Source organism: Electrona antarctica (assembly GCF_951216825.1).
Source record: "Electrona antarctica genome assembly, chromosome: 10".
In the NCBI taxonomy this organism is placed as follows: Eukaryota; Metazoa; Chordata; class Actinopteri; order Myctophiformes; family Myctophidae; genus Electrona; species Electrona antarctica.
The window spans coordinates 4,534,580-4,547,974 of NC_136791.1; the positions used below are offsets into that span (position 1 = coordinate 4,534,580).

The window sequence follows — 13,395 nt, forward strand, 5'->3', positions numbered from 1 at the left end:
GGTTTGGAGTCATACATCATTGGTGACTGACGTCATACTGGCCACATGATGTCTGGTTCACATGAAACCATGTCGTTACCAGACTCTCTGAAAGTAATCATTGATAGAATAGAGTTCTTCTTCAGTAACAGGGGTCTCCCCGACCGCCTCTCCAGCTCTTTAGTAAACCGAGAATACATTTTCAGGTTGGGATACCAATTTTATCCAGTCAGGAGAGAGAACTCATAGAGGATACACAAGTGAAACTTGAAGTGGTGAAACAAAAATGAACTTGAACACTATACATAACATTTAAGCTGGTATTATCTATTAAAACTGAAGAAACACTAGCAATTACTTGGAATATACGGTAGTGATTTACCTTTTAAACGACAAAAAAACAACTGGGGTGCACAGTAAATGTTTTAGTTAAAAAGAAAATCACACTTGTGTGAAGTGAGCGGCGCTCTTATCGTCATACATCACATTCCGTGCTCAGCCAATCAGCTGGAGCACATTCTGTACTCACACTGTCTAGCGAACCCAGTGTACTCTCTGCTGCCCCATCTGGCGGAGTCAGGTTAGGTGTGAACCACCTACAGGTTAAATGCTGGGGTATTCTCCAGCATTTAACCTGTAGGTGGTGCTGGAAACCTCTCGGATGAGTGGAGACAAGGTTTTAACCTATATTTTAACTTTTAACCCATCAATCTTTTTTTTTTCCTATGGTACATATTTTTCAGTAGAGCCACAAAGGTTAACTACTTAGAGATAAGAGATATTACTTAAGAGATATTTCACGTTCAAAAAAAGAAAAGAAAAAAAAAATAGATAAAACGTAATGGCAATATCACATTAGAATGTTCTTCTAATACGTGAGTGGGCCGTGATACTATAATTATTATATATATAATTATATAATTCTTTATTTTTATTTGAAAGTGAAATATCCCTTTAAACCCCAAAGCCTATTCTTCGTTGTATGTCAAATAATGAACATGGAAAATCTACAAGCTCATAACACATTGAGTTATGTTGTGACTGAGATTGTAGATCTGATATTTTTGGCTAAATACTCACCCATTGTGACATGCTCAGAATAGGAACGCTATAGGGTTTATGGATCTTTTTACTGACCCTAGAAATGGTAATTTATATAACTTGAACTGAACTGGATCACTACTGAATATTATGCAAACAGCATAATACCATTTCTATAATGGTAAACAATATCTTTTTTTTAATCCCTCTACCACTCATCCGGCTCCCTCTGCTGGCCAAAGGCAAAGCTATTAGTTACAGGTATAGCTGCATCAACATTTTCTTTACCATATAATTATGCACTGGATTAAAAATAAATTAGGACATTTCTCAATTGAAAATAATGAACAGAGAAAACTAACTTAAGATGGTATGACAATTCAGGGACAGTCATTCAAGATTACAAGATCTATTTGCAAGATTACAAATAACAACAAAAAAAAAGGAATAAGACACCAGAGAAGACCTGCTTTTCAGTAGATTTTTACTGTTTTTGTAACATGAATCCGAGGTCTTTATCCGGAGAGCATCTTGGGATGCTCTTGTCAGTGGAACCTGAGATTAAAAAAACTCCTTTGTGGGAGTATTTAAGTAGTATATATTTTTATAGGTTTGTGACGTGTGAATTCCTATTCTCTATGCAAGAAAAATACAAAAACAAAGAAATCTGATAGTAAAACAAAGGACCATGAACAGAAAAAATGAACAGTATTGAGGTTCAGCCTTTGTCTCTCTACATTAAGAATGAGTCGAGGTGGATGATAGCAGAACACCACTCCCAGCTGGAATAAAGAGATAACAGTTGGTGCCATTTTGTACCAACGGATGGGGACAGGCCACGCGCTCCTACAGCGGCGCTTGAAGAGACATTGCTGGGCACAACGTGGAGGCGATGTGAGTGGGTGACATTATATTAACTGAGATATACATTCTAAAAAGAAACCTCAAAACAAAACAAAAAAAGTTCAATGTGCAACAGCGATCCAAGGCACAATAGCACAGTGTGTCATGCTTCACTAGCCTCCCTTAACTTTACTCTGAAGATCCAAGTGAATCAGGGGATTCCTCGCTTTGTTCTTTGTGCCCACTTTGCTGAAACAGATGGGTAAATGTCAAGTGTTGCCACTCACGGTACTGTACGCTCAAACCCAGCTGTAAGGGTTTAGAAAGGACAGAAACGGCTCTCTCACCTGAACAAAATAACGCTGGACTTCAGCAGCTAACGCATCGGTCAGTAACATTGTAACAAGTCTTAATTGAAGGTCGAATGTAGGAGGGCATGCATTGTGCTTTGCATGCCTCCAATTAAATCGTGTCCAAAAAAACGGCTACATTTATACTGCCACTTTGAGTCTGATTAATTTCCTCCGCACAGATATAGCTGACATTTGAGGTATTTTTACACAGCAGCATTACACAGACAACATAAAAATACTGACAAAAAGGTTCCAATTCAATGTTTGTAATAAGCAATTGCCATTTCATAGTCTAAATATTCCTACTATTAATAGTTTCTACATATTGCCTCAGTAATGCAGAGGAATCATAGCTGACTTTTATAGACAGTGAATTACAATGAAACACTTGAAAGGGGTTTAGGGGTGTAGAACATGGAAATCATTGCAAAATACGAATTACGTGAATGACTGTCTATTTTACTCAATGAAATAGTATTTTCCAAGTACCTTTGGCACCCTAAACTTGAGGTCGGTTTAACCAACACGGCTGCAAATTACAAACATGATCATCTTAATTTAAACCACATGTGGAATTCAATCTGTGGATTTAATCTAGTTCTATGATTGGAGAGATACTTCCGAACACAATGCTTTAGACGGGTCTGAAGGACCCTAGAACAGGTTTCCTGTGTGGAAAATCAAGCAGAATCAAAGTGGCAGTCTATGGGTAGAGGCTAAACGTGTCTACATCGGCTTAAACTTCCTGAATAATTTTCAGAAAGGATTACCTTTCCGTAGCACTCACTACTGCAGTACGACCATAATGAAACATCTATTCAGTTGCTACTAGAATCTCAGTTCAATGTGTGTGCAGTGTTGCTCCAACCCAACCACAGGGCAAACTCTATTAATAACTTGGGAGCATGAAGGACAACTGCACCACCACATTGCTCGTAAATATGTATCTCTAATAAAACGACAAAATAAGAGAGAAATAAAGGGAACAAAATAGGAATAAAAGATATTTAAACAGACTATTATGATAATAATTATAATAAAGTTTTTTTGGTATTTTACAGCAGGGGGGTTAGTGAACTTTGTTGGGTGCAGCCCTTTGTTAGAATCTATAATTGTAGGCATATGTTGAAAGGTGGTATAAGCTACCTTATACTATTCTCAATTGTAGTAGCATATAACTTGAAGCAGACAGTCAAAACACTCATTTCATTTTCATCTGGCAACATTTAGATATTCTGATTTAATTTCCATTTAAATCTGCAGTTGTATTATTTATCATTCCTTATGAAGATGAAAATTCCCCATGGGGAGATTCTTATATTCTCCTTATCTTATCTTATCTGAGGCAATTTACATGAGCACAGGTCGCAAAGGGTGCAAATGTAAAGATTACATTACAACTTTAAGGAAAACAAAAACGACTGAAGAAAGGACAACTACAGTCCTCGCAAAATCCCCCCCAAGTAAGACTTTTCCACTCCACATTTGCTCCCGAGTCAAAATAATAAGCACTCCTATCTCCTCTCCGACCATTGCTCCTGCTCAATCTCAATCTGCACTTCACGCAAAAAACCATTTCAACGGAAAGCTCTGTATCACACTTCAAAGGCAGGGGCGTTGAGGGAGAAAGGAGACTGCATTGGCTTTAAGTGTCTAGGTCCTTCCTGCAGATAGTGGGGTGTAGTTAGGGGGGCGGGGGGGGGGGTTCTGGGTCAAGGTATGGCGATAGATAGTAATAAGGGTGGGGGTGCTGGAGGTGCTGCAGTGGCTCCTGGGAAGGCTGACCTCAATGAACGATGAGCGCCCCGGCAGCATAACTCACAGAGCTGTCCTGCCAGTTCCTGCACTCACTCGACTGGGCATAGTTCAGGAACGAGAAGTTCATTTCTAACCCGTTCTTCCTCAGCTCGGCCACGGCCTGCAGAGATCATATAGACATTTGGTCATACATTCACAACACATATGCATGCTTGTGTATATACACACACATACACAGATTACTTACAGAGGCTTGACTCCCTTCCACTTTATAGGAAGTGATATTTGATATTCCTGTAATCTACAAGTGCTCATTTTCCCCACACTAACCACCATCAACCCTTCTTTACTGACCATATTCACACAGCATATGTAAAGCAGGAAAACGATATGCACATCCCAGTTTCAGAATACGGTGCTGGACCCAAGAAATGACTGAATGAAGAAAAAAGTGGAATGTCCGCACACGATATAACTGCTCCCCGTCTTTTTTATTACAACCTATAAATACAACAACGTTTCGCCCCCTCCGGGCTTTCTCAAGTTGACTTGCTTGTCTCAAGCACTTGAGAAAGCCCGGAGGGGCGAAACATTGTTGTATTTATAGGTTGTAATAAAAAAGACGGGGAGCAGATATATCGTGTGCGGACATTCCACTTTTTTTCCCCTATATTCACACGGCAGCCATTTTGCTATTATGTCAAATCAATACACATTGGGTGGGTGGTTCCCCAGTTAATTGGTTTTACTTCACAGAACTCACATGTAGCAGCACTCCAATGGGGTGACGCCCACAGATGGTATTGTGATATTTCTTCAAGTAGTTTGTAAAGGACATGGGATCCAGTTGTTCTATGATGCCCATCCCCTTCACAAGCAGAGAGGAAACAATGAGTGAGAGGATGAAGCATTTGAACATGAACGTAGTCATACATACGCATTGTTTGTTTACAAATGCTAGTTGTCATGCATTTTTGAATAAAATTGTTTGTCAATTGAACAGATGTGGTAACAGACGTACCATTTTGTCAAGGTGCTCAATAGAGCGGTAGATCTCCCCTTGGGATTCATCGTAGTATGTGTAGCGGAACCGCTGACCTTCAAAGAAAAAGAAAATAAGGGGTTGGCGGCGGATATCTGGACACAGAAATTGTATAATTTATTAAGGCCCAAAGGATGATAGTGATTTCAAACTACATTTTACATCACACCATATATCCAAGACAGGAAATGTTAGTCTCCCTTTTCAAGCAATTCTCCACTGTCAAATGTGTGGATTTTAACAATGGTAGCGTGCCACCAAGTGGCGGGCTACGAGCTTGTAGGTCTGCTATTTTTGAAAATTCGAAGAACGACTGACATAGAAACAGCTTTTTCAGAAAACTGTCAGGATGAAGACGACATTTTTAGAATCTGATCTCAGGTCAAAATGGGTTAACTGTTCTCAATATCTACCCCAATGGCAGAAGTCAGATGAGATGATGAAGAGGTTGGAAGGGTCTGCCAGGTACTTGCTGAGCAGCTTCCCATACTCCTGTTCCTTGGACTCGCTCAGGGCTCCCACCAGCACAGGGACAATGCTAAATTCATCTTTATGGCTGTAAATGGAAATCAATGTAACACTGTATGATACAACCTGGATTTTATAACAGCTCTTCACTGTCAAAATATAGTCAGACATCAGGTTACAAAGGAAAACAATAGAAATCAGCAGCCATCAGACCCTGTAAAGCCAGGGCTCCACCGGACGCGTTGCGTCTCCGTCGCGTGCGTCAAAAAACGCACCAGTTCAATTTGAATGCACGCGTTAATGTCACGCAACGCGGGCAGTGGAGCCACCCTTCATTGATTAAAAGGGAACATTCCCTGACGGTGCCGGAGACGCGACGCTGACGCGCCCGGTGGAGCCCCGGTGTAACACGGCACCTGATTTTTTTCTCACAGATCATCCATCTGTGAAACTTAATTTGAAAACCTCCACACACTGTCAACAGATTTGGATTATAAAGATGACACTGGTGTAAATATCCCACCTCTCATAGAACACCTATTACCACTACAGTACCTACATTACACTGATGTTTCTTGTTAATTCAATATCACAAATGTGCTGCCACCTGATGCCATCAGAGCTACAACAAGGAAATTGCATTTAGCTTTTTGCCAACCGGACAGAAGGCTGTATCAATTATGCATTCAACCCTTGCCGTGTGTCACTGACTGCACAAACGTGATTTTGGCATAACCGAAGAAGAGGGACGCAAATAGTGAAGCACATAACTGAATATCTTCCAATCGTTCACGTCTTACCTCTCCATGGCTTTAGCAGTGTAAGGCAAGTGCATTTCAATGCTGTGCTCATCTTCGTCCGTCTGCAGGCTCATCCGCTCAAACATCCCAGTTTTCCAGAGGTCAGCGTAAACTGCAAGAGAAGACCCTTTGTTTCAATGTGTCTACACTCTCAACATAATCATGAATTCATGATGTAACTTTAAAGCTGAGTATGTACAGAATTGCGTTGCAGCACTAAACTTCACACAGGTCTTTATTCTAACATCTCAGGCAGATGTCTGGCCCTAGAGGTTATTTCAATTAATTTCATCTCCCAATGCTGCTTGAGATCTGTATAACAAAGCAAGCATATCTAATGCATCTAAATCCTCTCTAGATGAGAGAAACCACACTCAATAAACTTCATTTCTACTTACCAAGTTACCAATGCTTGTGCTTTCCCCCTATAATCCAATTAATTGAAATGACCAGAAACAACATTTCTAATGAATCCAAAACAAATTATCATCATAAACTGAGAACAAGCTAGAGTATAAATCAAGTTTATGTTTCCGTTTGCCTTTTCCTCACATTCCCCTGTTAATTCTTAAATTAATCTTCAACAATGAAGCTTCTGATCAAAGCAGGAATACAAAGACATTATGAACTACAGTCCAAGTAAGTGTGACGCCTGATTTATATTTAGTTGCGCGCTGGTGCCACGCACCAAAAACAACAGATCTACAAACTCAACAACAACACATCACATGCAGCGTGGGCGTGTTGTGAGCTTGTAAGATCGGCTGTTTTCGGCGCACAACAATGCGCAACCACATACAACACAAGCTTGAGAGAGAAGAACACCGCAATTTATAGAAGAAAAGCCATGAATACCCTTCTGGTCAATCCTCAGGTCGTAGAGGGGTGTTCTATAGACCTCTGCAGGGGAGAGGGCACAGCGGGAGAGGGGCACGTGGTGTGAGGGTCCCAGAATGAAAACCCTACGACTGCAGGACAACAAGGCTTACGCTCATTCACACTTTCTCCCAAAAAGTACGTAATACCACCAACACTGCAATACTACCATCTAAGATCCAATTGTTCAATCCTACAAACAAGACTATAATACCCCACCTACATAGAGTGAGCACATTATAAGATCAAATATTCTTCTCATTACCCACAAGATGTTGAATGTAATAAAATAAATAAACTGTAAATAACTCACGTAATCGATGGGTCAACTTGCTTATAGGCATGTGCTGCACAAGCGCCACAGTATGTATATCCAGCATGCCTGAACACAAGAACATATCCAATTAGATCAGGGTATGGATGCAACTATCCATTATCATGTTTTGCAATTATTCTAATATGTGTGTGTTTATATATATCGATTAACAACTTTCCACCGTTATCTTATATACTATTGCACAATACAACATATATACACATACATACACTATGTATGTATATATAGTCGTTTATTTTTTACAATTTTTTAAACTTCTCAGCTATGACATGCCCAAAATAGGGATGCTAACCCCTTTTGGTGTTAGCATTATGTTATGCTTTAGCTATTGAAAAATAGCAGATCTACAAGCTCATAGCGCGCCACCGAGTGGCGCGCTACGAGCTTGTAGGTCTGCTATTTTTTTTAAATCGAAGAACGACCGACATAGAAACATAGCTTTTTCAGAAAACTGTCAGGATGTAGAAGACATTTTTAGAATCTGATCTCAGGCCAAAATGGGTTAAATCAATTAGTCCATCCTAGTATGTGATACGTGGGGATGTTGTTCTCCCTTTTCAGAATGTATGCTATATATGCTTACGGTGCTATGATGGCTCGAGCCGGTCTGATAGAGGACTGTGCTTGGGACAGCCAGCCTTCCAATTGTAGATTCAGCTGGGATCCTGGCAAGAGACATATTTTAGATTTATTCCCCATTCTGGACACAAACCAAACAATATATGCAGTAATAAACCAGACACTTTATACACATACTTTATACTCATTTACACTAAATGAACATTTGTAAGCACTTCTTAGAGCTACTGCCCTTTTTCTTTTTTTGGACTGTGCAAGTCTTGTAACCTTGTAACCTTATTTACATGGGCCATGACATTCATCTTCATCATTTATTAGGTACCCTAACCGCAGGTGAAGCCATGTAGTCGGAGTGTAATGGGATGTCGGAGTTTATACTTACTCACACAACAGTGTCAAAATGCCCAAAATTGTGACAAGTATAACTATTATTATCACTGCCCTCACCAAGCTCTTGGAGCCAGGAAAATATGCACAAGTTATTTGTGACACCCAAATACAAGAGTTTGAGAATGCCACAGACGAAAAACAGTCTAAGTCCACACCATTTATCCATAATGTATAAATGATAGATAAGGGGTCAGGACAACAAGGCCTTTTCGTGGAGGGGTCAGAATGAAATTTGGACTTAAGACTGTTTTTCGTCTGTGGTACTCCTGTCAGATGATAACACAATCAATCTGTTTATATGTAGGGTCTTTATTGGTATAAATGTGATTATGGCATCTTCTGTGACGACTCTTCCAATCTTGATGATTTTTTGGGGGGATTTTGTCATTTTGTTTTAATAATGGCAGGCAAAAAAGCACAAAGGCTTAGTAGCCACACATACAGATATTCTACATGTAATTAAGTGACCAATGTTTGACTCAACTATAACTTACATGTCCTAAGTACCATGATGGGTATCATGGGTTATCATTGACATTATAGTGGGACTGGCTTAGTGGGGATAAACAGGCAGGATTGCTGGGCTTAATACAAGGGAAGTAGCAGCTAGCTGGTAAAATGGGGGAGGGGGTCGTCAGTGCAATATGAACCTTCAATTTGCTGCCCTGCCCTACCCAGTCCTTTGTTCAGAAAGAAAACATTCTGCCTTTCTAGTCGGTGGAGACAGTGACCAACAAGACAGCAAAAAAGGCGTATTAATCATTTGACAGTTTCCGATGGCGAGAAGGCTGTCTTTGTTTAGAAATGTTTGTCCAAATCTAGACAGTTAGCAGGCCAGTAAGTTTCAGTAAGGTTAGCCAAGTTTGCGATTTGCAAGTTCACGCTGACACCTGACACCAAACAGCTTGCTATTACAACAAATAAAGGAAATTGCAGATATGCGTTTGTTTTGAAAACACCCCCATCGACCACCAGCCCAGGGAAGAATGTGCTGAATAAGCTCAAAACAATTCATGCATCGATATCAGCTATAGCTACTCGTTAGCATTAGCTGGATACTGTCATAGCTTGTCAGATCATGAATCAAGCTCTTATTGAACAAGAAAACAGTCTTATATATTCTGAGACCCACTAGGGAATCAACAGTGATAAACAATAAGACAGACAGATCGATGTTGCCGTGGGTCCGGCTGGGGATTCTCTGGTGACAGTTACCCGAAGCAGAGTACCAGCTGCCGGCGTGACTTGCTTCTCTGCACACCACTCGGTTCGACATCTTGGTTCCCAAGCCGCCTATCTTGGTTCACTTTAAAATCTTTTGTCAGGTGGGGGGAAAAAAACTAAAAAGAATAGAAAAACATAAAAATCAACAACAGACGGTAAACAAACAAACGCCTGCTGTGTGCTCTGCTGACACGCTGCTGGATCAGAGGAATACAGAAGAGAGACAAAGGCTTCTGCTGCTGCTGCTAGCTTGGCTGGCTGGCTGGCATCTGCTACTATAGGCTGTCTGTTCAACCGTCCCGTCGATGTGTTGTTGTTGTTGTCACCCGGCTGGGGAATAACAAAGTTATAGCTGCTGCTGCTGGTTCTCTCCTGCTGGACAGTACAGTGGACACCTCAGCTGGCAGCTCGAGAAAAGGATGCAATGTGTGATCAAAAACTAACTAAAGCTCTGGACTGGTAGTGTGTCAGATTGTCGACAACATCGAGCGGTGTCAGCACTAGCACATGTAGTTGGAATAGTAATAATAAACAGAAGAGAGGGATGTTAGTCTATCAGCCTCCAGTCCAACATAGAACCGAGAAGAACTGTCATAAATCCAATGGATTTTTCTTTTCTCGTTTAGGCTATGCTTGACTTTACGCTCCGTCGCACGACGGTGTCGCGCGCCGCCGATCTGCAAGCTCGCGACGAGTCGCCTACGCGAGGCGCCGTGAGCTTGCAGATCCGCGGTTTTCGACGCGAGGCACCGTCGTACGATTTTAGTGTAAATCGGGTTTGACTTCAAACTACGCGAGATTACGACTGGCTAAGGGCTGAGAATGACGTCAGAATGAGAAATTCTTTAGTTATGTTTTGTAAACATTGTTATTACAAATTGTAATAATAATGTATTATTTAAAAAATCTATAGAAGGTATGCGCGTGACATCATCATCATACTCGGAAGTTATGCGGGAATCAATCAAGAGTATTGATTGATTGATTGAAATATGTATTAACAGTTTGCAGAATTACAGTACATTTCAAGCACAAACTCAATACAAAGACTGTTAACTGTGAGTGGACGACCCAATTAAGCATTACACTTGTTTACAAGAGGGTCCACCTTGTTCAATTCATCAAAACATTTAGAGACGTACAAATAGACACTTCTATATACCGGTAGTCAAAGAACAGAACAGGAATTAATCATAAAAGTACACACAGACACTTCAGAAAACGCAAGGCTCAGGAGTCAGGAGTCAGGACTACTCTACACTCCACACAGTCTCCACTACACAGCACAGTCAGGCACATAATAACAAAAGCTCTTCATCCAAAAGGTTCCTTGATGATTTATGGAATCCACATATGTATTGAATTTGAAAAACGTTAGAATTATCTATTATAACCACTGAATGTGCATTTGTGGAGGGTATTTAGCAAATGAAAAGGGAATATCACAACACATTGTCATGTGATATGTGTACATGATTCACTGTTTGGTTCAAATGGTAGTCTGCATGTAGAGCTGCCAGCCAGCTGACCCTGGTATGGTTGTTAGGGGTCAAACTCGATTTGCTGTGATAGTCTATATTTGCAAGCCCATATAGAGCCCCATTGTCAACCCGGACATGTTGAGTAGGGGGTTTTTATGATTCTGAATCCATTCCAAGCATTCGTTTTGCACAAAAACAGCCATAGCCACTTGCCCAAATGTGCATCATCACAGACATTTGTGATGACGGCTATGGCCGTTTTTAAACATATGCAAGTTAGCATCCAGCAGGTTTTACTGGGGACCCATACTCAACATTTCTAACATTTCTAACATGCATGGGTTCACATTCTGGCAAGTGGACTATGAGGGGAAAACGGGCTGCTGGCATCATGTCTTGTGATAGGGAATGCAGACAGTACAGCACACACAGGAACTGGCAATGAATGGCTATTAATTTGGAATCAAAATGAAAAAGGACATCATCGGGTAAACAGATGAAAGTGAAGGCATGAAGAAAAACAGAGTTAAGATCTCATGTATAATGTGTGTGTGTGTGACTGTGTGTGTGTGTGTGTGTGTGTGTGTGTGTGTGTGTGTGTGTGTGTGTGTGTGTGTGTGTGTGTGTGTGTGTGTGAGTGTGAGTGAAAGAGGTGGCTGAGAGAAATATTTAAATAATATTAAAATACAGAATAACACTTGATAGACTGGAAAACTACCAGATGAAGGCAAGTATTTGTAATATGCTAGTTACGATATCAGATTGTGTACTAGTATATTACAAATTACATGTATAATCACACCAGTGTGAAGCTCTTATCATCATCATCTCCGGCCAATGTTTGTCAATGTTTGTGTTAACACAATGTTTGTGTTTACACAAACCCTCAAAGCTGGACATAGGAGGGGCTGGCGCCCCTCAATAATATTGGGCATTAATAAAGTTGGGCTCTTCTCTGTGAATTGTCACCTTGTGGTGAATCTTGTGTCACCCTCAGATCCTGAGCTGTCTAACCAAGATCTCAGTGGTGGAACAGGCGGATGATGATGGCTGACTTTAGGGGAGCATAAGGCAGATGAAGGGCAGGCTGCAGCAGAAAAGGGCCCCCAGTCATGTGGATCCTGACCCAGATCTGTCAAGGGCCGTGTGGTGGTTGTCCATGCACCAGTCTCCCCCAAACATAGTCACACACAGGCGTCCTCCGTAAAGGGAGAGGACAGTCATACTCCCCTCAAGGGACTGCCAATGGAGGTGGGTTTAAATTCTACAGACAATTATTATATAATATGACTATAATACCATAACAGACAACCAAGACAGGCTATTCAAAATGCTTAAGTATTGAACCTACATTCATATAGCTTTGCTAATGATATCTTGTTTTGCATAAAAATCTGTTATGGCAAAAGCTATAGGCTGTATGCATACTTGGTCTGAGATAAAATGGTTGAGCAAAGTTTTTCTTAGCTTGCTGGAATTTGCTGCAAATATATTTCAGTGTACCGCTAACCAGTTGATGCCCAGTGAGCATCAACTTTGCGTCCCCTTTGCGTGGGACAGTCCCTCATTGCCAGGACTTTTCAGGCGACCAAATTGAGACCATGTCCCACATTGTGACTAGCAGGCATCAGTGTTCAAATTCCCTATAGAGGGTATGCGGATGCGCGTGACATCATCATCAAACCAGGAAGTTATGCAGGAATGCCTACTGAGTGGCTAAAAACTACTTTCTAACGCCGTCCCGTCCCCCCGGTTCCACACAATTACTTCTGTCCCTCAAATTAACCGTTTGGATTTGATTCTGGTTCATCCTAAATCCAGCAAGGGCATCAAGGGCTTACCTGTTGTTGTTCTGTAGCTGCTGTCTATGAAGTCTATATAATAGTGGCTCTGCAGTGCAGGGTGACAGGTTTGAACTGCATGGCCAAATTGTGTCTCTTTTATAGACGGAGCTTGAAACAGAACCTGTATTCTCAGTTGAGATTCTGGTTGGTTTACATTACTGCGGTCCGTAGTCAGGCTGCATTCAGGTCTTAATGGCAATACCAAAATAAGTTGGAAGTCCATGAGCCAGAGCTCCAAATTTGGGCTCCTAATCTGAGCATTATATGAAAATATGCCAGAATTTGCATAACTTTCCAGAATCAAAATCGGAAAATTGGATATAAGAGGCAACCTTCTTATTTAATTTTGTTTACATGTTAGAATCAAAGGTTTTAAGTAA

General features: G+C 40.9%; 1 protein-coding gene across 1 annotated transcript; it reads right to left on the reverse strand.

Annotated features, from left to right (window-relative positions):
- Nucleotides 1-1,487: 1,487 nt before the first annotated feature.
- Nucleotides 1,488-10,277, reverse strand: memo1 (mediator of cell motility 1). The gene is made up of 9 exons (XM_079512819.1): nt 9,682-10,277; nt 8,081-8,162; nt 7,474-7,542; nt 7,140-7,252; nt 6,285-6,396; nt 5,430-5,572; nt 4,996-5,072; nt 4,738-4,842; nt 1,488-4,134 (listed from the first exon to the last, which is right to left on the reverse strand). The coding sequence occupies exons 1-9, from the start codon at nt 9,740-9,742 to the stop codon at nt 4,003-4,005; spliced, it is 894 nt and encodes a 297-aa protein (XP_079368945.1). The 5' UTR covers nt 9,743-10,277; the 3' UTR covers nt 1,488-4,002.
- Between the last annotated feature and the right edge of the window lie 3,118 nt (nt 10,278-13,395).

What these genes read in the sequence shown, in the direction of transcription:
- memo1 (XM_079512819.1), bottom strand. Translation starts at nt 9,742, where the DNA reads ATGTCGAACCGAGTGGTGTGCAGAGAAGCAAGTCACGCCGGCAGCTGG. An exon ending in CAGCTGGTACTCTGCTTCGG is followed by an intron (nt 8,163 to 9,681) that starts GTAACTGTCACC and finishes GTCTCTTGCCAG; the next exon opens with GATCCCAGCTGAATCTACAA. An exon ending in GCTCGAGCCATCATAGCACC is followed by an intron (nt 7,543 to 8,080) that starts GTAAGCATATAT and finishes TCTTGTGTTCAG; the next exon opens with GCATGCTGGATATACATACT.